Source organism: Cinclus cinclus, chromosome 2 (genome assembly GCF_963662255.1).
Source record: "Cinclus cinclus chromosome 2, bCinCin1.1, whole genome shotgun sequence".
In the NCBI taxonomy this organism is placed as follows: domain Eukaryota; kingdom Metazoa; phylum Chordata; class Aves; order Passeriformes; family Cinclidae; genus Cinclus; species Cinclus cinclus.
The window spans coordinates 76792476-76815892 of record NC_085047.1 but is presented as its reverse complement, the minus strand read 5'-3'; the positions used below and the strand labels follow the sequence as shown (position 1 = coordinate 76815892).

General features: G+C 39.4%; 1 protein-coding gene across 1 annotated transcript in view; it reads right to left on the bottom strand.

Annotated features, from left to right (window-relative positions):
- Window positions 1–23417, bottom strand: part of GPC6 (glypican 6) — a 719541-nt gene that overhangs the window by 6802 nt on the left and 689322 nt on the right. The window contains exon 7 of the mRNA XM_062487801.1: window positions 2949–3085. Coding sequence (XP_062343785.1) covers window positions 2949–3085 — 137 coding nt within the window. The remainder of the gene's footprint in view (window positions 1–2948; window positions 3086–23417) is intronic.

Here is a 23417-nt window from a genome sequence, read left to right as displayed (position 1 = left end):
ATTTAATAAATATTTTCCCATTTCCACAGCACTTGGTTTCTATGTGATGTGACCTGATTAAAACTGTTCTTCGTACAGGATCAGCAACGAGCCAAGTGCACCCTTCCAGAACACCAAATGGATGACTCTGTTACCCCATGATTACTTGTGAATTGGTGACCTTCAGTTGGCGACCTGGTGTCACTGTAAATTAATCATGGCAGCAAAGTGATATTTAGGGAGTGTAATAACCACAAATGACCTTGGTGTAATGCCTCTCTAAGGAGAAAGCCAAGCTCTCATTCTCTGTGGTCTCAGGTTTGTAACTCTTTTCCCCAGTAAAAGCAGCATCAAAAGGTGATGTGTAAAGTGAAACATAAGGCATAATGTCTCTCTGGCAATTTGAAGTTTCTAATTCTTTATTCCAAAACAGGATTTGATAAAAACCCCAGCAATAATTTCCTTTCCCAGTGGTAGCCAACACCATGATGTCTTCTTAATTACAGTATTAATGTCTAGGAAAACAGGAGGTGGCTAAATTTCTTTTTTTTCTTTTTTTTTTTTTCAATTACAGGCTTTTGTCATATTCTCTGGAATTCAACATGCAGCTCCTCGTATAGCACAGGGGTATTTATGACAGCTGATGCAATGAACACAGAGATATAAATATGAATACTGGTCAGATTTTGCTATGCTTGTTCTTGTGAGCTAGTATTTGATATCAGATTCTAATCAGTCTGATCAAGGAAACCTTTATTTTTCTTTTTTAAATGCTGCAGTAAAAGTCTTTGTCCACCAGCCAAGAGGTGATTTTGCATTAAGAGCTAGTTATGTTCAAAGTTGTTTTTAATACTATTTCATATACAGCCATGACATTCTGTGATGTTTCGCTGATTTATTACTATTGTCTCCACCTGAAGCATTTATTGAATTCTGTTACTAAGACTATGACTATACATTTCCTTTGTGAATGGATATTAAACAGAAACTGGGCAGAGGAGCAGTGGCTGGACCTACTGAAGTCAGGTGATACTTTGAAGTTGTCGCTCTATATCCAGTGAAACATCTGTGTTCAATTACTAAGGAGATTATTAACAGAGAACTGCTCCTCTCTCTCCAGAACATTAATCTCAGAAGGCATAATGAAAAAACCCAGGGTTCTCATAAGATAAACTCTGCAAAAGGAGGGTGAAAAGCTGTATGCGTGAAATGGACCTCCTTTACTCCCAACAAATGTGGAAGCTGTGCCAAACTCTTCAGTGCAGGAGAGAAGAGAGCTGCCAAATATTTGCCAGATGTGGTACACACACTAGTGTTGGTCATGGAAACCAGGAGGATTGGATAGATATTAAGGGATTTGACTGCTCTTTTTGTAGAAAGAGTAGCATATATTTCTTACTGATGCATGCATTCTGATGTGGCTCGTGGCATTTAGCTCAGATGCCTTGAAACTCTACTTAACTACTGGCAGAGCACTGGCCTGGGCTCAGGTCTTTCAAAGCTCAATAACAAGAAAGGATAAAATAGCAAAAGAGAAACAGCACATTTTTATTTCTCTCTTCACACCATTCCTGTATGATGAATCCTGTAATAGCCAGTCACTCCTCCTAGTATTTCCCTGAATCCCCATGGGGTTTCTCTGGATCTGGGATTTAGAAAATAAGCAGTGGCTCGTGCATTTGGACAGATTTGTTTACATTCATTCAAAAGTGGATTCAAGAGGCTAGCAGTATTCCGAACAGCCTCCTTCTCTTGTCTGCAAAATGAATTCCTTTGAAGGTTATGTAGTAAGGCTAGGAAAAAATGATGTGCATTCAGTGTGAGATATCTCCCTGTAAACTATGCTCCTTACCAAAATGATCAGATAATGAGATGGTTGGGTGAGTGCAATCTATTTATGCATCTGTCCATCCGTACATCCATGTAAAATGACACTGAGCATGTTTCTAAGTTTTTTTTTTCCATGTTGCCTTATTTTCACAGTTTTTATATTTTATGCGCTTGTCTCACTAATTTTTCTATTGTTTATTTGATTGGTTTGGTGTTTTTTTCTTTTTGGCTCATTTTTATATTCTGTCTTCATATGTATCTTCAGGTAAAAGGAAAATAAACATTCCAGTCCCTGAGTGCCAGAAAGTATCACTTCTCTAGAGATTCAGCTGTCACCAGGCACTCAAACCTCTCCACTCTTCATGTCTACCCAAAAGCACAGGATGCCTCTGTGCACCTGAAACCATGCCCCTGGCATGGTCCCTGAGCCAATTCCTCCCCCTCTCAGCAGGGATAATCAGATCCTCTCTGTCAGCTGATGAATCCACACTGGGACTTTTGGAGACACCTGCTCATCTGCTGGCTTCTGCTCTGCTGCAATGAGGGCCAAGTAAACTTCAAAATTAAAACTCACAGAAGACTCATCACAAACAAGGGCAGATGACCACAGTTATCTCTGAAGAAGTAACACAAGGTCATATCTTCTAACAAGATAAGTAGGAGTGCTACATTTATTTTCTGGAGGTTATTTTTCATTTTTTGCCTGCCCCCTAGTAAATAACCCTAAGCTTTGCCAGCCAATAGCAAGTAGAGTTGAAATTCCAATTTCTGTTTCATCCCAGTATGATATCCCGAGAGTGCAATTGCTTCACAAGCTGTCAGTCCCAACACAGGGATGCTAAATGGACCTAAAGAGCTCCTTGAAATCTCAATATAAATTATCCTTCTGGAGCTGAACCAATGCACATTTTCTGCCTTCACATGCTGACATGCTGTGCACATTTACCCCGGCTCACACTCTGGCTTTAATGGCACTTTGACAAAAAAGTAATCTTGGCTACAAACTGCGTGTAGACGACTTGTTCTCCCCATTTCTGTTTCACCCTCATAAAGAGTTTTGTGAAACACCCTCAGTTTCATGACTGCTTCAGGCCAGATGGGGATTTTGACTGGGTGGGGTGGAGAGGGGTCCACCTCACCTCGCCTTGGTGTGGCCATTCCAGCAGTCCTCCTCCACTGACGGACCGGCTGTCACTCGCTCATCCTTGCAGATTGTGTAGGGCAATGTCGACCAGAACTTTTTAGAGAGCTTTAGCTTTTCTTTGATGTCTGTTACCTGATTAAGAGACAACGAGAGGCAAAACAGATTAAAAACCATCAGCCACACTTATTGTGATGTTGAACAATGCATTGTTTAAATTTGTAATGGGGATGATGGTGAAAGTCATAAAAAGCTAAAAATCCTAAAACTTCATTTCCTGCATTTAAAAACAAGACACCCAGCATTTGAGCTCAGAACATGCAAACAAAGTCACCTTTTTCCACAGGCAAAGCATCAATAAAAGCATGTTGCATCTTGAGCTTCCTAGTTTCCATTTGTCTAAGTTTTTTTCTGAATATACACCTTTTTAAGAATTAATATGCCTCACAGTCTGCTGAATGTGAATTCAGTTAACTAGTGTGTATCAGATGAACCCACCAGTTTGGTCATGTCTTAGAGAAATATTATATAGACAGCTACATGTGCAGGTTCTAAAAAAATGTTGCAGGGCTGAGCTGATGCTGAACTGATTTAAGATACCTGGGCTGAATACATTGCAGTACATTTGGATCTCAGTTACAGTGAGAAGCCATGCAGAGACGATATTCAACTTTGCTATTATGCGTAGATAAATATCTGTAGCTGAAAATCCACAGAATCCACATGCAAGAAATGTTTGGACAGTACCAAAACAGTTTCTTTACCTTATAAATTCCTTGAACAATAATATTATTTGGCATGATTCGGGAGGCAAGCAGGAACAAACTAAATTTCCAGTATCAATAAATAAATGGTCTGACTAAAATTTCATCATAAAGTTCTTGCTTTGTGTATGGTATACTAGAGTGGAGAAATCTACAAGAATAGATGGGAGAAAAACCAAAGGACAGACTACAAAGGATGAATGCTGTCACTATTTTTCTTATGGAAACAGATGCATTTCACATTAAATTGTAATAGGATTTAGGGGAGCTTGTTGAATAGCTTTTAAAGGAAATCGCTAAGCTTTGTTCTTTAAAAAACCAAGAAATAAAAGCTCACCATTCCTCCATTCAGTTTTGAGATTGTCTTTTAGGTTGTCAAGGTACAATGTTGTATTTGGCTATTTATCTCTTTTATTTTTTTTCCTCTGCACATGATAGCTTTCCTCACAAATGGCCTATGCTGCTTTGCCGAGCTTAAACTCTGTGGAATGTCACTTTATAAGCCAGGAGATAGAAACAGCTGAGGATGCTATTTCAGAAGCACTGTTTGAATTTTCACTCACAAGAAATAAGTAGGGCAGTATTTTTCTGTATGGGTTGTTGACAGCGTTTCTTGTCATGATAGACACATTATAAATCTCCTCCACACCCCTTGCCAAGCTCTAGTTGCTTTGTTTTCACATGAGATACTAGTGGCATTTCCAAGCCTTTAAAGTCTCAACAGGGGAGCCCTGTCAAGCCAAAAAGTAAATTCCAGTTTACAGGCTGTGAGCAAGGCTTTGGGAGAAGTGGAGATGGCCTCAGGATACCTGCCCTTTCTGATGTCTTTGGTCCCTGGGACCAGGATTTTGGGGAGACAGAAATCCCTCTTCCCCTTCTGCCCATGCTGAGGGTAAGAACCCCAAGGTCTCTACTGGGACAGTGAACCAGCACAAGCAACTCACTTAAGCTGCCCATTGTTCATGGTGTGTAAATTCCTGCTCGGACATAGTGAGAATAGAGAGATTCTATAGAAAGTGTAAGGAAGAAAGATTATAGGGTGGAGGATCCATTTATACAAGTTTGGTGAATATGAAAGTCAAAGGGATAGATTTCCTATTATTGCTTGTTTCTGGATAACTATTTACACAAGTAATCTGATTGATATTGTTGGTGAGTAATTAGCTTTCAGGGCAATAACTTCATGACTTGCTGGAAGTTATATAAAGCTATTCAAAACACAGATGTTTAGAGCTACATTCAGATTTTGCCCACATTCAAATTAGAGCTGGTACTCTAGGACTTTCAGATTTCTGTTTTCAGCCAGTGATTAAAAACCTACTGGAAAATGATTCTCCCCCCGACCCTTCTAAGGGCTGTAATTTGCAGTAGAAGCATTTCATTTTCATAGAGGCTAGCAAAAGAATGGAGAGAGGTTCTCACAGCTCACACCTTGCATATACTCTCCAATAGTCCCTGAAAATCAGAATGACGACTCCCATTCTCCAGTCTCTTCTGAAGATATTAAATGGTGTCTGTATACTCTATATTAGTTAGCAAATCATTAAATTTCCTAACAGAATTTTTTTCTTTAATTTTTGTTAAGGAAGTCTACCTGATTAAGTAAGATGGCTTTACTTTACTCAGGATCGTTGGTAAATGATGACTAATTAAATCTCAGAGGCATTCTCCTGAGGTGTTATTCCCATTTTAGAGCCAGAGTGGAGCAGACATTTATATGACTCACAAAAGGTAGCAATAGTAAAAATGACTACAGCTTAGGGAAAGGTTACCATTTGCAGCCTCTTGAGATGCCTTTGATTCAGGTGCATTTTAAAATTATTTTATGTCCTTCAGATATTTCCCTTCACAGCTATCTCCCACCTCACACGTCCCTATTGCATTATTTCACCATGGAGCTTTATAGAACTTGTGTAGATTCAGTCTCTGAAGTCTTGTCCTTTCCTGCTGTCTGAGAAGACCTCTGTTAATCCTCAGTTTTTAGCACTGGAGTTTGCACATCTGTCTAACTGGTTCCTTTAACCTTATCCTGAAACTTTCTGGAAGTGCAGTATGGTGTATGATGGCCTTGCTAAAGGAATTCTGAACACTGATTTATTCACCTCCTCTTTTAGGGAGTAGCCTGATGGACACTTCTGTGAGATTAATGTTTGGGCAGGCAATGACTTGGGAGTACTTTGAATGTAACTTTAAATGCAGAATAGAATTAGGAGATGTAATGACTGCCATGACATGTTAAACTTTTGCCTGTGGATTTCCGAGGCTTCAGTTCTGGGATCTTGTCAAGCATGACCACAGAATTTCTCTTATTAGTCCCCATGGTTACACATGTTTCTCTGTACATTGTTTTGATTGCCACCAGCATCTAAAAACTATGTAACAGATGTACAGACCCTTGAAAATGAGATAAAACCCACTAAGATAACATTGCTTGCTTGTGATTTATGAAATCAGACTACTGTATTCCCTTGTGACCTCTGGCCTTGTAAATGATTCCTTGGTATTTCCTAATCTTTGAATTAAAGATTAACTTTCAAGCTTGGTTAGGCTTCTGTGGAAACATTTAAATAAAAGACATGTGCAGTTTTGATATTTTACATATTTTCTTTCCACTTGCTCTAGCTGAGATTTATAGGGATTAAGATGATTGGATATCTTTGGCTGTATCTAGCCGGATTTTCCTTAGTTATCTTCCTGATATAGCTCTGATATTATATTGAAATACCCTTTTTTCAGCTACTTTGAAAGTATGAAACTTTTTCTGAATCACAATACTTTCTCCTAAGAAAAAACATGGCAAGAACTATGCAAAGGGTTAAATTTTTAATTTATTTGGGACATAAAAAATGAATATTAAAATAGCCTTGTCTTAATCTGTAATTGCTAACAGAATAAAGGCATTACTGCATAAGAGAGAAAAGTTAAATATTTGCATAATTTGCAAAGAGAAACTCATATCAAGAGTCACAGGAATGGTATAGCTACACACCCTACATTGAGAAACACAGTTTATTTTGTATTTCTACCAGTGCTTACACAACCAAATCAGTCATGGATGTCATGCAATTCCTCAGCAGAACTTGGAAGGGCACCCATGAGCTCAGTTCCAGACCTAAAAGCATGGGCTCAGTTACAAGGTAAATAAGGCTGACTCTTGCTTCTGTCTTTGCTCACCTTGCAAGGCAAAGTCATGAAGTGAGCTAAAAGCAAGCCTGCCACTTCAGTAGGAATCAGACCCTAGCACTCTTTGCTTTATTTCAGGACATTTGGAGAAAATGAGAATTCAAGACCTGACACAGACCTGATGTAGGTTCAATGCAATAAATGAAATCAAATAATATGGAGTCTTTATGTTAAGAAGAAATGTTTCCTATTAACCTCTCTTTCTTTTTCCTGATGTTTTTGAATTGCATTTTTTTCTTGTTTATTCTGCAATTTGGAAAGATTTTCCTTTTGAAGTGAAAGCAGAATATTCAGTTTGCCTTTCTGTCAACACATTCTCCTTGTGGATGCTCAGATGTCTTGATGGGAAGTCCATTGAGAATTAAGCCTTTATGACCTGGAAAAATGTACAAATATTTCTGGTTGTTCACTGGAAGTTGCTTCTCCGGGGTACCAGGGTGCCACCCAGATGTGGTACTGTGGGTTGTATATGGCAGCAAAGACACTTGGCAGATGTTTCAAGTTGCTGCTTGTGATGGGGTGCTGTAATTTCAGGGACTTCAGGCAAGTGTATTACACTGACAGAACAGCTACAGACAGAGAGTGGAAAGAGGTCTGACATTTTGTCTGAGAACAGACATGAAAACAGCCATCACAAGCCATGTTCATGTCTGTGCAGTTTCTTTAGTCACAGACTCCTTTGCTCTTGCATTCATAAGCAACATTCAACTAATGCCACTTCTTCACACAACATTATTTTCCAGTGAAAAACCAGACAAGCTTTTTTTTTTTTTTTGCTTGCTGCTTGCTTTGCCCTAGAAGTGTCTAAGACACCCAGCCACGAATTCAGTACCCTTAAAGTGTTTATTAAAAATAATGTAGACCTTATATAATGGTGGGCAGTTGGATAATGGATTTGTGAATATGGTGCCTGAGCACCTGAGCTGCACGTGGAATTGTGAGAGGCATGCCCTTCTTCATGAGCATGGCCAGGTAGGAAGAGCAGACTGTTCGCCACCATCTGATTTGTTCTCTGCTGTACCAGCAGAAAACTGTGCCAACCTTTCATACATCGATTTATGTCCATTAGGGATTTAATCTGAAAGCATTACAGGAATAACAGCCAACAATTTGTTTAAAAGGACTAGGTTAGCAAGCACATATTATATACTGTTTCCAACTAAGTTGTTATGTTTATATGTCTGCTACATGTATGTGTCACAGTCAGGGCAAGAAACATGTCACAAGCAGTTTAGTATAGGACAGCTGGGTATTTTAATAGACACACAGTTTTCCTTGTAAAATGGACTTAATGAAAAGCAGTTAACTAAGTTTTAGGGGCTGTTCCCCAAGAAAGATGTGTCTCCTGTGTGTTCTTTGTTACTTCTCTCATCTTCATAGAGATATCTCAGAGGCACTAGGCACTGATGTACAAGCCACTGAACTGAGCTCTCTCTATCTCATCCATCTATTTAGCTAAAGAGGATCTCTTGCAGAGGTTTTTTTAAAGGCACCTCCATTTCTCCACTGATTAGATGTAGGGAGCTTAGGCACACGTTTTTGTTTAGAATGGCTCATTAGGTGCCCAAAATTTCAATGCACACTAGGTACCTCAGTGAGGGTGATTTGCTCCGATTATAAAACAAGCAAAGCAGAACTTTATTTGCTCTATATGGAAATTTTTTCTTTTCATACATTATACATTTCCATATTTTCTCACAAAATAAATTTAAATGCCAGGCAGTTGCAAACCACCTTGCGCTTGACGGCGGATTATTTTCAGCTTTTTAAAAAGTGAGGTGTGTGTGCCACATGGACAGCAGGATTTGAGCATCATGTTGTCCCAGCTGCCGGGGAGCACCCTGGATTTGGGGGGCCCTCGAGATGGCAGTGTTGCTCAGTCTTTACTCTGCTGCCAGCCCCACTCAGCACACCCGCTGTGTTTCCCAGAGAATAAGACCGTAGATTGTTCCGCTGAATATAAAACTGACAACCCTGTTATTTTAAACTCGAAAGTGACAGGCTGTTATTTTAATGAGGTCTGCCAGTGCCAAGGTTAACCAAAGCTTTATTTTCCCTACAAAACATTAAGGCTGCGGTTCTAAAAAGGGGGCTGTGAAATTTATGGTTATTGATACTTTCTCAGGGCAGAGAAGTTCTGAGAATTCACCCAGGCCTTCTTGCTCAACAAATGCTTTTTGGTTTTCCACTTTTTTTTTTTTTTTTTTTTTTTTTTTTTTTTCCCTCCGACTTTGTGACTTTAAATGATCCGGAGCTTTACCAATAACTGCCTGCTCATGATTCATGCTTCTGAATGTGCAGAAAAGCAGATGACAGCTCTTCTAATCAAGAACTAATGCAGAATCCCAGTTATAAAGCACAAATGAGTGTCTGGGAAATTTGTGAAATGAAACAAATGAGCCAGATGACTTTACAAAGCAAGACTTTTCTCATCAGAGTATTTTAAAGTAAAATGAAAGGATATTTTGCTGTCATTATCCCTGAGAGCTATTACCTCTTTGACAAAAAAAAAAAAGTTAAGGACTTTAATAACAGTAAAGAATGGCTATTAACCTTACTGAATTCTCAGAATAACACATATATAAGTTCAGAGAGTTAAGGTGCATTCAGCTTTCACACTAACACTCCTACACTTCTGTATCTACATTCACATCACAATCCCCAGAAACCCAACACTGACTCACCTAAGTTTCTAGTGCCATTTGAGACACCTGCAGTGAACAGGGCAAGTCTCTTGTAATTTGTGATTTATATACGACTGCCCAGGGTGCTGTCTTGGATGACCTAGTTGAATTGTGTTTCACTGAGCTTTGACCTGAAACATACATTTTAAAACAATCCAGGTTGCCTACTGCATGTTTTTTCAAGAAAATAATTTGCGGGTCTGCATGAGGGCTGACACGATCTCGCAGAAGGCTCCTTGCCATCTGTGGCCTGGAAATGCTGGTGTCACGTTGTGCTCCAGGGGCAGGTGGCATTGCTCAAGTAGGGGCTAGACAGTCACTGCTCAGAGCTGACTGCCTTGTACTCCAAAAGAGTACAAGTAAAGAGGGCATGTGCCTGTGGCATTGCTACCTTTCTGTGTTTTAACCCTCATCTGGAGATCCTACCTTCAGCAGTCTTCACAGCCCTGCAGAGAGCGCAACGTTGTCCCACATCATCATATGGACCTTTCTTTTTAAATAAAAACACTGATATTTTTGCTTACAGGCAGGTAGAGCCTGACACAAAACTCCTCCCATATTCAACATTCATTTTGGCTGGGGAGAGACAAAGGGCAGAAGGCTGTTCAGTGGTGGAACATCCTGGCTTAAATGTCCTTTCCATAAATGTGTCCCTTTAAACTCTACACTTTGACCCTCCATAAATAAAAACATTGCTTTTGGAAGGTAGAAGGTACTGGAAACATCAGTTTTCCTGGAATGGAAATCTGTAGGACCTGAAGCAGCTTTCCCCTTCCCTGCAATACCTAGAAGCAGTGCTAAAAAGCTGGTCTATAAATCGGATTCAAGCAAATCCAAAGCACTCGGAAGAATCAGCTTTTTACTGCAGATAAGTATAAAAGCAGCAACAGAAATATGTTGGAATCTTAAAGATAAAATGCCAGAGGCTTTTCTGTGGCAAGTACAATAAAGCACTGATTCTTTCTGAACAGTCCTTCATTTCTACAAGCAAAAATGTTAATAGCTAATGTAAACAATTACTAATAGAGCATTTGAAGCTTATATAGACTTTCATTTGTCCTGGAAATGTTCATCTGTTATCTGTAGTGTAGTGGCTGTTTCTTCTCTTGAAACTCAAGGGTTTAAAAGGAACTGCATGTGTTACAGCAGAAAAATAGCTGAAGCCTCCCAAGAGCTGTGAGAAGTGTACTATTTCAAAGGGCAGAAAGAGCTGGGGTATGTGCTTTCATAACAGAGCAAGGATAATTGCACTTCATACTTCAAGTAGCCTTACATTTAACATCACTTATTCTAGTAGTTGCTTCCTCACACAGCTCCTTTGCTTTCCAAACTGAAGAAGTTCTCAGTGGACTCCCAACGATTCAAAGCCAAACTTTTCAGGCCCTCTTATCCCTCCAGGTCTATGGGAACACCCCAAACCTGCAGCCATACCATGCAAACTCCTGCTTGTTCTAACATTGTGATTTATTCCATCCAAAAGTAATGCCTGCTAGATTTCCCTCCCCTAACACTTCTGGTTGCCAGACATTCTCTTCTGAAGCTTGGTTTCAATGGCCTTCCTTCTGGATTATTCTAATCCAAATACATACAAATCTGCATTATTGCAAGTGGTGAATATATACAGTCAGGAAAAAATTAAAAGTCAACATAAAGGCTTTGTGTCATTGCATATGCTCATTGTAGTGATATTTAATTTTGTATTTTTTCCTTTTTTTTGCCAAATTTTCTTTCCAGACTCTCCAAGGAAGATGCCACAATTTCATTTTCAGAGTTGTTTTGGAGATGAGAAAGTTATCAACGAATTGGTGTTAAATCACATGCAAATACAAATTGTTAAAACATCTAAGTTCTAAGTGAAAATCACAAAATATTGAGAATGAAAAAAGGTAATGTTTTCAGAGACACAAAGTTATGTAAAAAGATATTTCTGGCAGGGCGAGTAGGCTCAGCAGGGAAAGTGCTTATCAGGAAAACAATCAGAGTCAGAGAGCCTTGCAGTGTCAGTCTGCTATGTCAATATACTATTGGCTTTCACTGCCTTCCTACTAAGCAGGGAGCTGAGGTGCAGTTGCACTCATGTCCTTTCACTATAGGGTTAAGTACCCCAATCACTGAATCCTCACAGAACAGCTGCACACAGCTTCCCCAGGGCTGCCAGGGACTCAGATGCAGATGCAGACAGGAAATGTAGAGGTTGGGTGTGGGTCCAGCTACTGCTGGTGTTCAAGACTCAGTCTAAAAGAGGGACAAAATTTAAGTCCAGATTGAAGTTTTGCAAAACAATGGGGTGTTCTCATAAGATTTTGTCCTAACGCAGCAAAAGAAGCTATGAGACTAATCGATTCCCTGTTTTCTGCCATGGCTGGGTGGAAAGTCATGGATTTAGATATTCTTTCAAATTGGTGCCCAATCTAATCCTGAATCAGGAAATGAACCCCTTTTTTGGTTCTCTTTGAAGCAGATATCTGGAGTCCTCCCTCTGAGCTCTGTGACTTGTGAGCTGTATGAATTCAAGGTGCACAGCTCACCTCTGCCATAAATTCAATACACTGCAAAACCATTTGTGAAATCTAATCTGGACAATTTAAAGAGCAAACACTGATGGATAAGAATGAGTGCAGTTTACAGTGCTTGAGGCATACTCTGTGAATTTGAATGAGCTCTCTGTCCCAAAGAGTTTTTATTCCACATAGGAAAATGAAGAGAAGAAAGGAATACCCCATAGAGATGAAAAATAATAATATACCAAGCAAATTACTTGAAATCAGAGAGTCACTGGGTAAGCAAAGCATTCCGCTGCATCTCTGGTACCTTCCTTACAATGAAAAACTCTATTTTCCCTTCTTGAATACTGCATCACGTAAAAAGTCTCCCCCCCCTTCTCTGGACATGCGTACCTAACAGTAGTAATAATATAGCACAATTCAAGCTGTATTTAAATCAAGCAGGTAAGCACAGCATGCAGCTAGACTTGGTGTTACTGCTCAAGTATTTGTTGTGGCTCTTGGGCAGGCTTTGTAGCTTGCCATCCGTCTCCCTGCCACCACAATGTCACCACACTGGGAGGGAACTATGTCACCACACTGCTGAGGGGGACACACCGCTTTCTGGATGCTGCCAAGAGAAGAGGCCTGAGTCAAGAAGAAGCTGTGTGTGTAAACTCGATTTTGTCTTTATATACACACATATATATATATATATATATATATATATGTTGTTTTTTTTTTCCCCTCCACAGGTACTGAGCACAGGTTCTGTGCTTGCACCTTCCCCTTCCCTTTAGTGCTAATACAAGAGGTTCCAGCACCACAGGGACTGTAGAGGGAGGACAGGCTGCTGGGACAAGGGTGTTGTCACTGGAATATTTCCAAATACAAATTGGAAATGGGAATGCATTTGTTCTGCATCGTCTTACGTGGGCAGTGAGGGCAGGGTGGGTGGTGCAGGGAAAGCTACAGGACCCAAAGCAATCAATCTGCAACGGATAGCTAGTGAGTCACATCACAAAGAGCAGTAAAATATTCTTGTCTCATTCTTCCCTCGAAGCCCAGGCAATCCTGCCTGCTCCTCTCATCTGTGTCTGAGAACAAACAGGTACGGCCGAGCAGCAGAGCTGCCCACAGCTGGCAGGCAGCCTCCCGCCGCTTTCCGCTCCTGATGGAAGCAAGGAGTTGGACAGAAGATCGATGCTCGCTCCTCGCACACAGGAGCTTAAAGCAGATCAGCTCCTGTGTCAGCCCCCTCATGACGGAGGCAGCTGTGCACTGGTATTTGCTTGGCTTGTTTTTTTTTTTTTTTTTTTTTTCCCGAAGTGCCTACCCCACCTTTGTCCGCTGATGCTTTTCAGCCGCGCCAGGCGTTTGGTGGTCGCAGGTTGCGTTCCCACGGTCTATCATAAAAATGATGATATCATGAAAGTAATGAGTGCTGAGGTTTATTTGTCTCCAAAATCTAGAAGCTTTGAAATCCATGTTTTGGGGGATTTAGTAATAGTCACAAAAATGGAAAATTGATTTGTTTTACTGTAAGAGTGAAGACCGCAGGTTTTAAGAAAAGCAGTTTCAGAGGATTGGGAGTGAAAAATCTGGAAAATTTGCAATTTTGTCTATAAAAATAACTCCAGAGTTCTTCACAGTGTAGAAAAAAACTCAAAATGGAAAAAAAAAAATATACAGCCTTACACAGGGTAGTGTCGTAAAGGAGCTCAAGATAATAATAGAAACATTCACATTTTCTGTCTATTTTAGTTATTTTCCAGTCAGGAGCTTTTCAGCAGACAGAAGAGATTACTCTTACTGAGTCAAAGCTACCATTGATTCTGAATGCATAAAATATAGGCCACTGCCTGAAGAATATTTTCAAGATCCCATAAGGATCCTGAGTTTCACAAACTCTTTCATTTCTTATCCTCTTAACTGGAGTATTTCAGGAATGCAATTTGAAAAGCTGGGATTTGGTGACTTGGAGTAGAAAAGGATCAGGAAGGTAGTGGCACAATGTAGAAGGATCCTAGTTAGCCCCTGTAGGAGTTGATAAAAGCATGTGAGGAAAGACCAAACCTTGCCATCTCTGAATTGCCTGGGAGAGTAGAGACACAAGCTTGACAGAAAAGAAATATGAATTTTGGCAAGGGAGAAGGAAAATTTCCTTCGTAAAATATTTTCCTCCAAGGGAGTGAGAGCAGTGTGAGAAGTTAAACTATAAGGAAATTTATGAGAATTAACCTAAAGTAAAAACTCACTTAATTGTTTTAAGCAAAAATTCATTCAGCGGTGGGGATTATGTTATAATTTATAACACATTTTTGAGTCACTGCAAATTTATTTCAGTACTTCCTTGAAAATTCCCTGACAGTAATTTATGCAGGCCAAAGTAATATTCTATCAAACATGTCTCAGGCTATCATATATTGTCTGTCCATCAAAGCCAATAACTGTAGACACAGGGAATTTGGAAGAAAGTAAAAAAGAAAAGGAAAAGATATAATAGAAGAACAGAAATATTTTATAATGAATAAGATAATACTTGGGATAAAAAAGAGAAAAAACAGATGAAAATGGGTTTCAGATGGACTGCTCCACTGCTATTCACTGCTCTTACGTCCTTGCATACAAGAAGAGCAGTTCCTAGAGAGGACCAGGTGTTTGTGGAGGAAAGGGAGCAAATGTACAATTGCTCTCAAATATACAAACACTCAGAGAGGAGTGGCTTGAAAAATTTAAATTCCCTGTAGAAAGAAACAGCCCAGTACTAGCTTTTCTTTATTTAATTGTTATGTAAAATGAAATAAAGAATGTGAAGTAAATGCAGTGTTCAGGGAAAGAAAAAAGAAAAGAAAAATTATACTTATTAGCATGCCTTTTATTCTGCACTGTTAACATCTTGCTGTTGTGTAAAAAGATTGCCACAAGGAAGAGCAAGAAGCAGAAGTACAGAATTCTAATTGAGTTTTCCATGCTAAACAAAATACCATGATGATTGTTCATTCATTTGGCATTCCTGCTCTCCCTGAGTCAGCACTCTGAATGGCAACATCCTCCTGTGATATTTCTGAGCAACGGCCTGACCTACAGGTCATTTGCCAGCAGAGCAAATAGTTGTTGACTACCCTGCCCTAAATATCAAGCAAGCAGTTTCATTCTCTCTGGTTCACATCTTGAGCCACAAATGGGCACATATGAGGAGGACAAGTTATTCAGCAGCTATGAGGTGATGAAGTTCAAATTTTTTGTCACAGTGGTAATAACTTGTATTGGAATGTAATGAAAAATTCATTACTTCTTATTTTACTGGGATATTTTTTTCCTTTATCTTTTTCAATTTTATCTCTATCTCATTTTCTTCTTCCTTTGTGCATCACATCTTCTTCCACTGTCTCTGTTGACTCAGTCTGTCCTGCGTGGCTGGGGCAACGAGGAGGTTGTGCTCTGGTGACCAGCTCCCAGGGCTGTAATAGCTCCAGCTTTGGTCTGTGAACACCTGAGCATACAGGGATGCAAGGTGGCTTAAGAGACTCTTCCTTGGCATTCCACACTATAAGCCTGCTAGGGTGAACATAGCTAAAGGGCAGGAGATTTGTTGGGTTAAAGCCTGTAGGGCTGTGCAATGTAGATATGGTTTTTTGTTGGGCTATTTCACCATGTATACCCATTTTTCAGGAGCAGGAGATCATTCCATATGTGTACACAGACATGTACTCCCCTATACCTAACTGCTACTGCATGCTGAAATCGTCTAAATCAGATACTACAGGAAAAACTGGAATTTCATCCGGCCTTTCTACCCTGATTTCCTATCCCAGAAACCAAGAATTGCAAAAATTTTAGGAGGTGTATACTTGCGTCTTGACAGTTTGAAGCTGGTGCCAAGCCAGAGGTTTAGCCCAGTCTAAGAATCTGCAGCAGATGGATGGATGCTGTCGTTCAGCCTTTTCCTGTGCAGGCTGTGTGAGGCACCTCACTTTTAGGTATGTCAAGTTGGCATGCAAGAGGTTAAAGCATATTTTAAAAAGTTTTGAGAAACTTTCCCTAGAAACTAAAGTTGCCTGTAGTCATAGAGCAGATGTACTTCTTTGGAACAGCTATAAATCCTTGGAGTACCCTAATAAATACACTGCACGTTCATTGGAACAATGTGCCCCATGGATTTAAACTGCATCTTATCACTTTCTCCTGAAAATAATTATCACACCTATTAGAGGCTATATTTGGGATTTTTACCCTTATACATATATCTGCTTTCCTCTCTCTAGACAGATATTCTGCCATGAAGTATGTGTGCATTTGTAGCCTGATTTTCTCCCCAAAGAACAGAAATAACCCTATGAGTATACACTGGGGCACTGCTTACAGTAAAATCAAGGTGCCCTTGAATATGGCTGGAAGCTACATCCACTGAAAATCCTACTTTTAAACTCTTCCAGGAGCAACACAAACCTTAGTGCACACAATACATTTTCTAAGTGTCTCTTTTCATAACAATTCATTGGATGATCATGCTGTAATCATGAAAAAGTAGTTGAAAGAGAATTTCAGAGCAGCATAATCTTGGTGATATTTCTGTTAACTGCTTTTCCAAAACACTATGTTGGTCACAGTTGCTACCTTGGAATGACTTTCTCAGAAATATTTTCACTGCAAAACAAAAGCAAATTAAATCTCTATACTTCATTATTTTTTAAAAACTTGACAAGCTAGATTCAGTGATGCTGCCTAGGTTGATTTGGATTCAGATTCTTGGGACTGTTTGTAGATGAGTCAATATTTCCTTTTGAATCAGGCAACAGTGAGGTATCAGTGCTAGGATCTTTATTTTTCTTTGAAATTCCAAAGGAATTCAGTGAGTAGAAAACATTTAAAAAAAAAACAAACCCGGAAAAAACAGATTGAACAACCTCCCATAAGGATAACATGGATTTATGAAAAATCCACAGAGTATTCTTACCAAAAAGAGAAACAAGATGTTATAATAATAGGGACAGGTCAAACAATGCACAGGGCCAGCTCAAGTGAGTCCAGCAAGCAAACTGTAAATAAATTCAATTACAGAAAGAAAGACATTCCTGACAACTGTAGGAATAGAACTAAAAATTCCTTTTGATGAATGTACAATGGATACATATAACCCTGTGCAATGAAGAAGAAAATTATTTTGTACAGACTAAATTCATAGTATGTTGAAATCATTCCTCTTTGCATTAATTTGACTCCAAACACCAAGAGTTGGTCTTGCTTGAATATAATGAGTAGTAGCTTGCATTACAGCTCAGACCAATGTTATTTTCATCACAAACAGAATTTTCCCAACACAATACTGGAGCAGATAGCTCTGGTTGTAGTCCTTAGGGACAACAAGCTAAGCTACTTTCTCTCATAAGACAGATGATTTCTATGTGTTTACCTCAGCAAAGAAAAAAGTACTATTCAAAAAAAATAGTAGTAATCCATACTTGGGACTAATGCATCCTAGAAAATCCAAGAGATATGTCCTCATAACAAGCAAAATACTCACAATACATACTGACATCCTGCAGACATGTGGATGAGATGCTTCATCCACAAGAAAAGTAATGATACTGTGAAAGGCACAGATACTCAGGTTTGTGGGAAGCTTGCAATACAGTAATCACAAAATGATCTGTGTATTCACTTGTGAAAAGAAAACTTGTTTATGAACAGCAAAGCCATATGAAAGCATGACTCCTCTACCAGCAGTAATATTCATGAAGTGTATTTTGAGCTGATATAGAAATACATTGCATATAAATTACCTATGATTTTCAGTGTCAAAATTTAAAAAATGACAGCAAATATAAAGCATATTCGCTCTTCCTCCTGCCCTGAGAACTCAAAAGTACTAATGTCTTTCTAATGAACACTGTTTTGTTTATCCAGAATCCAAATAACAGCACACACAGGCTGAGAGTCAGCATAACCCACTGTGTTCCAAGAAACTTAAATCAAAACTGATATTAAATCAATGTCCTGATGATTTGCTTCCCCAGAGCACTCTCACTTCCACAACAGGAAGGCTGCTGAAAATTAAAGTAGTAGTGCATCATAATACTCATTTAGATTAGTGTTATTGGAGCCAGGAACAGATTTTTAGCCAGTATTAAGTGCTTAATTCTCACTGACTCTTGTTTTTGAGGGGCATACACATTATCCACAGACCATCTACTCTCCATGAGGTGTAGGTTTCATCAATGGATACACCAATCTCACACATCTTAGGCAGGAGTGCTGTTGAATGTGGTGCTTCATAAGGTCTGCCAAGGAAATTGGCATGCTAAGTTCCAGGAAGACTGTGCAGAATTGCTCACCCCAGTCCTTCTGTTGAACCTGGACAAAGTCCAGGATAAAATATTACCAAAATTTCAAGCACACTCTAATTGGTATTTCTTCTATATTCGAAGAGTTATAAATGTAATTATGTTTGCATAAGCATACATTTTTAACCCTAGTATCAATAATACTAACCAGTAGACACTGAAGATAGATCTACATTACTTCATAAAAATAGGAAATAGCACAAGCATGGGACCTCAGGTGGTTCATGGTGCTAAATTGTCAACATGTTCCCTGGAACTGTGCTCAGTCACTCTAAGTGCTTTCTCCATTACAATGTCCTGCCATGGCTCGGTGGACAGTTCATTCCAGAGATGGTTCCCAGCAGGCATTGCACATGAGACTGCGTATTTTTGATACCCTATGCTCAGTACAGTGCTCTAATGCTACCCTTTCAGGCTTTGCCTTCTCTTGCATCAGCATACATCTTTCCTGCCAAGTTCAAGGACACAATGACACACACGCTCAGTTCAGTGCTGGCACACGGATGGATCATGCACATCTCTCACATTATTTCAGACTGTTTAAACTGGAAACACACACACAAAATCAGTATTTCCAATGACAAGAAAACAGCAACACAATGCATGATCCGCCAAGTGGTGTGGTCTGTGGGTGCAGGCAGTTTGCTTCTGTGGAAATGAATCCTCATCAGTGTGAACAAGGCACAGTTTGCATAGCCTCAAAATTCCAGGATTATATCCTAACCTGTTCTCTGTTTAGTGGCATCAATATACCCTAACAGGCACTCCAGGCTGATATTTGCAATACATTTGGAAACTCCTTTGCCTAACTTGGTAGATGTGATCTAGTTGCCCAAATGTTGCCATTACTGTTGGAGGTGCCCCAGAGAACTCTACCTGGGTGTCAGCTGTGATTTCAGAAGGGTGCATGGCTGCTATCACACTGAAGCACTGCTGTGACACAAACCTTGTGCCAGGTGCAGGTGTCTCACATGATCTACATAATTACAAATGGCAGTAGGTCCCATATGTAAGCAAATGCATTGAGCTCTGACAGTGGAAAAGCTAGGTGCTTTCTAAATGCTCAAATATCCCACACCTCTGTATCTCATGCTTTTCTGACACTGATGAACAGCATCTGAGAAGTGCTTCTTTGCCAGTAACTCAGAAGAGATGGTCTGCAGGCTGGGTACAGACTACAGATGGACACAATTAGGAAAGCTGGAACTATGAAGTTCACAGAGAGTTGGAAATTGTAAATGGTAAAAAAATCCTACTTCAGGCGAACTGGGATGAAAACTTCATTGCTGGTATATTTTAAATTGGAAAGGCTAGTGGTATGAAAAAAATATCTTAGTGAACTGAATGTATTTAGCTTTTTTGTTTGTGCTTTGGGGTTTACACTTAGACCACAAGAAGTTCAAAACTGACTTCATGCTCTGAACACCTACTGAATCTTCATTGTGCCTCACCCAAAACCTAACAAGATGAATGGAAATTTTTATACTGAACTCATTGAGCTTAATGTTAGGCTCTAGGTTTCTTTCTCTATGTACAGTTTGATTTGTGAACATTATGCCCAGGTTTGTTTTAAGAGGGTGTCTGAGTTAATGTGCTATGTCCACATTTGCACACTTCGGATGAATGAGCAAAGGCTTCCTGCAAAATCACTGTAAGAGTCAATGCTCAGGCCTGCTGAAAAACAAGGCTGTTTGCTGAAAAAAGCTGAGTATAGTGTTATTGCCCTAACTGTGGGCTCTAGTAAAGGAATGTCATGTCTTGTATTAATATGTATTCTGCACCTCCTGTTTACCTGGAGCAATAATTTGTTAGTTTGCTCACTGATTCCAAAGTCTATTAACATCACTCCACAAAAGATGGTCCAATCGAGCTAGAATGAGTTCAAATATATAGTCAAATATAAAGATGCTTGCCATATCCTAATACGGGTATAGTTTCATTGTCTTCAATGAAAGTGCTGTTCCATGCACCATGAGAACCACAGAAGTTCCAGTGGCAGTAGAGACAGCCATGAAAGGGATCACACATCTGGTGTCACTGCTATAAAACAGCAGGCTGTCCTTATTACAGAGTGCCTTTTATAGTTCAAAGCTCCTCATGGAGGGTTAAATGCATTAAATACTTATGACTGATGCCAGAATGGCAGAGTCAATAATATCTAAATGACCTCATCTTAGTGTTCCTCAACCTGAAGGCATTCCAAAATGACAGTAACCATAAAGCTACAATTTGTCAAAAACGGACAATATAATTTTTATGCCACGCTTTTGTATCTTTTCTGCCTATCATTAGTTCTAACAGAATAGACAACACTGATGATGCATTCAGTTTAGTAACATATTTAATCTGCCTTTCAATCCCAAACAAATAAGAAACTTTATTGGCAAGTTTTAATATCCTTTAATTACAACATTGAAACAATTGGTGTTCCATTGATGAACAGTAAAAGAAACTTGGATTTTTCTCTCTTGCTGTGATGTATTTCCCCATACTACATGTAAAAGGGGTGATAATAAAGTATGTGGAATCTGCTTTCAAGGATTGTCCAAGTGCTCAAGCTCTCAGTTCTTACATCAAGTGCAAACCAAGCTGTTGGCACAGAGACCAATGACCAAACAACAGTTGGAAAGTGAAAGGAGTGTAAGTCACCTTAAATGCTAACTGGGAGGGATGGGAGATTTGAATCACTGAACTTCACAGCCAGGCTCATTCACACTCCCACACTTTATTCCAAGATGTTTCAACATGTTTCCTTCATGCTATAGAGTTCATCAAGGAGGATGTTCTGTATCAGGATGGACGACAGGTGATGGATAAGCCCCTTTCTAGGAAGATGGGAGGTTGCAGTCTTATCAGCTGGGGAAAGGAATTAAACTTACACTTTCCATGTGCCTGTGAATGCTGTCATAATGAGCTTTGTCATGCTTGATGTCCATTTTGGAAGACAACATCTGCTAGTAGTTCAAGGTGATGTTATGGTGAACATATATAAATATATGATCCAGGTTATAAGGAGGTGCTTCCTGGTGCTGATTTGTAAAATGCCAAATATGCCAAGGAAGTAAAAATCTAAAATGTTAGCCTGCCCTAAGCAATGACTGGCTATTTCTAGCTAGTGGTTCCCAGATATTTTCAGCCAACGAATAGCTGCTAAAGTTTACTTTCCCATGGGTAATTTTTCTTCCTTAGAAACACATTGCTGAAAAAATTCTAAATGGAATTGTTTTACATGTTTCTGTGACTAAGCTTGCAGACTGTTGGTTTAAATTCTGGAACTTCTGGCATGTCTCACCATGAGGCACAAATCTTTCCCCAGATATAAGTAATGCTAATGCTTGACTCAAAGATTTGGATTCAGCTCTGGGCTCACTCAGTGTGTCCACTCTTTTTGCATCTAGCTCCACAAGATCTGATTCAAAATTCATTGGCAGATTGCTACTGGCACTGGGCCATGTCCTATTGAACAGATAGATACACATAGCCCCAAAACTGTCATTCAAGTTGTTTCACTGGTGTTTCCATTGAGCAGCACTGATGAGCTTAATTACAAAAAGAATAAACATTTATTTTTTGAAAATGAAGACTTTAATACCTCATTGTTTGAGAAGAAAAGAAAGAATATAAATTGAGAGAGGGAGAGGACACAACCTCAGTTAAAGAGGAGCTTCAGCCAAGAGTCAAATAAGGGAAGTGATTTGTTTTTAAAATCTCTAAAAGGCATTGAAGCAAAGCTTAATCCTTGGACACTATGCATATATTAACCTCTACAAAGACTTTGATCAAACCCTTAAATGTCATCAGCCCCCTTCCTGTTTCTTCCGGGCCATATAACATCACACACATCACAAGAATTGACCTTTATTGTTTGCAGGCATGCCCGAGGATATTTACATCATCCACACACAGCCCAGAAATACCAGTCTCTGCTCCTTACAAGATCTAAAGGACTGACGGTGCATGGAAAGCAGAATTATTGCATACCCATACAATAATTTAGATTAGAAGGAGCTCCTGGAGGTCATCTGGCTCACGCCTGTCACCTCTTCACATCTTCATTTGGTTCAAAGCAGGGACAACTTCAAAGACGGGTCTATCTTCAAGTCACATCAGGTTGTGCAGGACCTTGCCTACATCAGGTCTCGAATAACTCCAGAAAAGGAAGGTACTACAAACTGTCTCAAAAGTCTGTTCTGATACTCAGACACCTTCATTGCACAAAACAAAACAAAACAACAACCTCCCCCCCCAAAAAAATAGAAAAAAACCCCCAACAACAACAAAAACTAAAATCTAGTTAGATTTTCCTGTACTTCTGCTTGTGTCCACTGCCTGTCATTCTTTGGCCATGGAGCCAAAATGAGAATATGGCTCCATATTCTTGGTAACCTTTCATCAGGCAGTTGAAGGCAGCAATAAGATTCTGTCTTTTTCTTTCACCTCTTCAGCCTGAACACCACTTCTCTGCCTTCCTTGTATGCCATCTGCTCCAGCCCCCTGACTACCTTGCAGTTAGAATTAGTTGGAGGTTTGTATGGGAACTCCCCTCTTTCCTATGGCAGTGAAAACAGCAGTCCTTGAATTGTTTAATTGGAAAGAGAACTCATTTGGTTGGATGTGTGAGAGACTTTTCTTTGTATTTGTCCTTCTTTTAATTATAAGGAAAGGAATTACTGTGAGGAATTTTGTGTGCATGTATATGAAGGAAGATAGATAACACGATACTCTGAGGAATGGCTTAATTTCTTACAAAGTCAGCCTCAAATGTCATTCCCTAACTTTTCATAAAACTAGGCTTTGAACTATACAGATTATCACTGGTTTGAAACACAGCATTTTTTTTTGGATAACAGAAAAGGAAGTAAGCCTAAGATGTTCACAAGCTTGCTGGCAGGTATACATAAAACCATAAAACATAAATATTGGAAAGATGCTATATATGTCTATGTCTATGTCTATGTCTATGTCTATGTCTATGTCTATGTCTATGTCTATGTCTATATAATCTA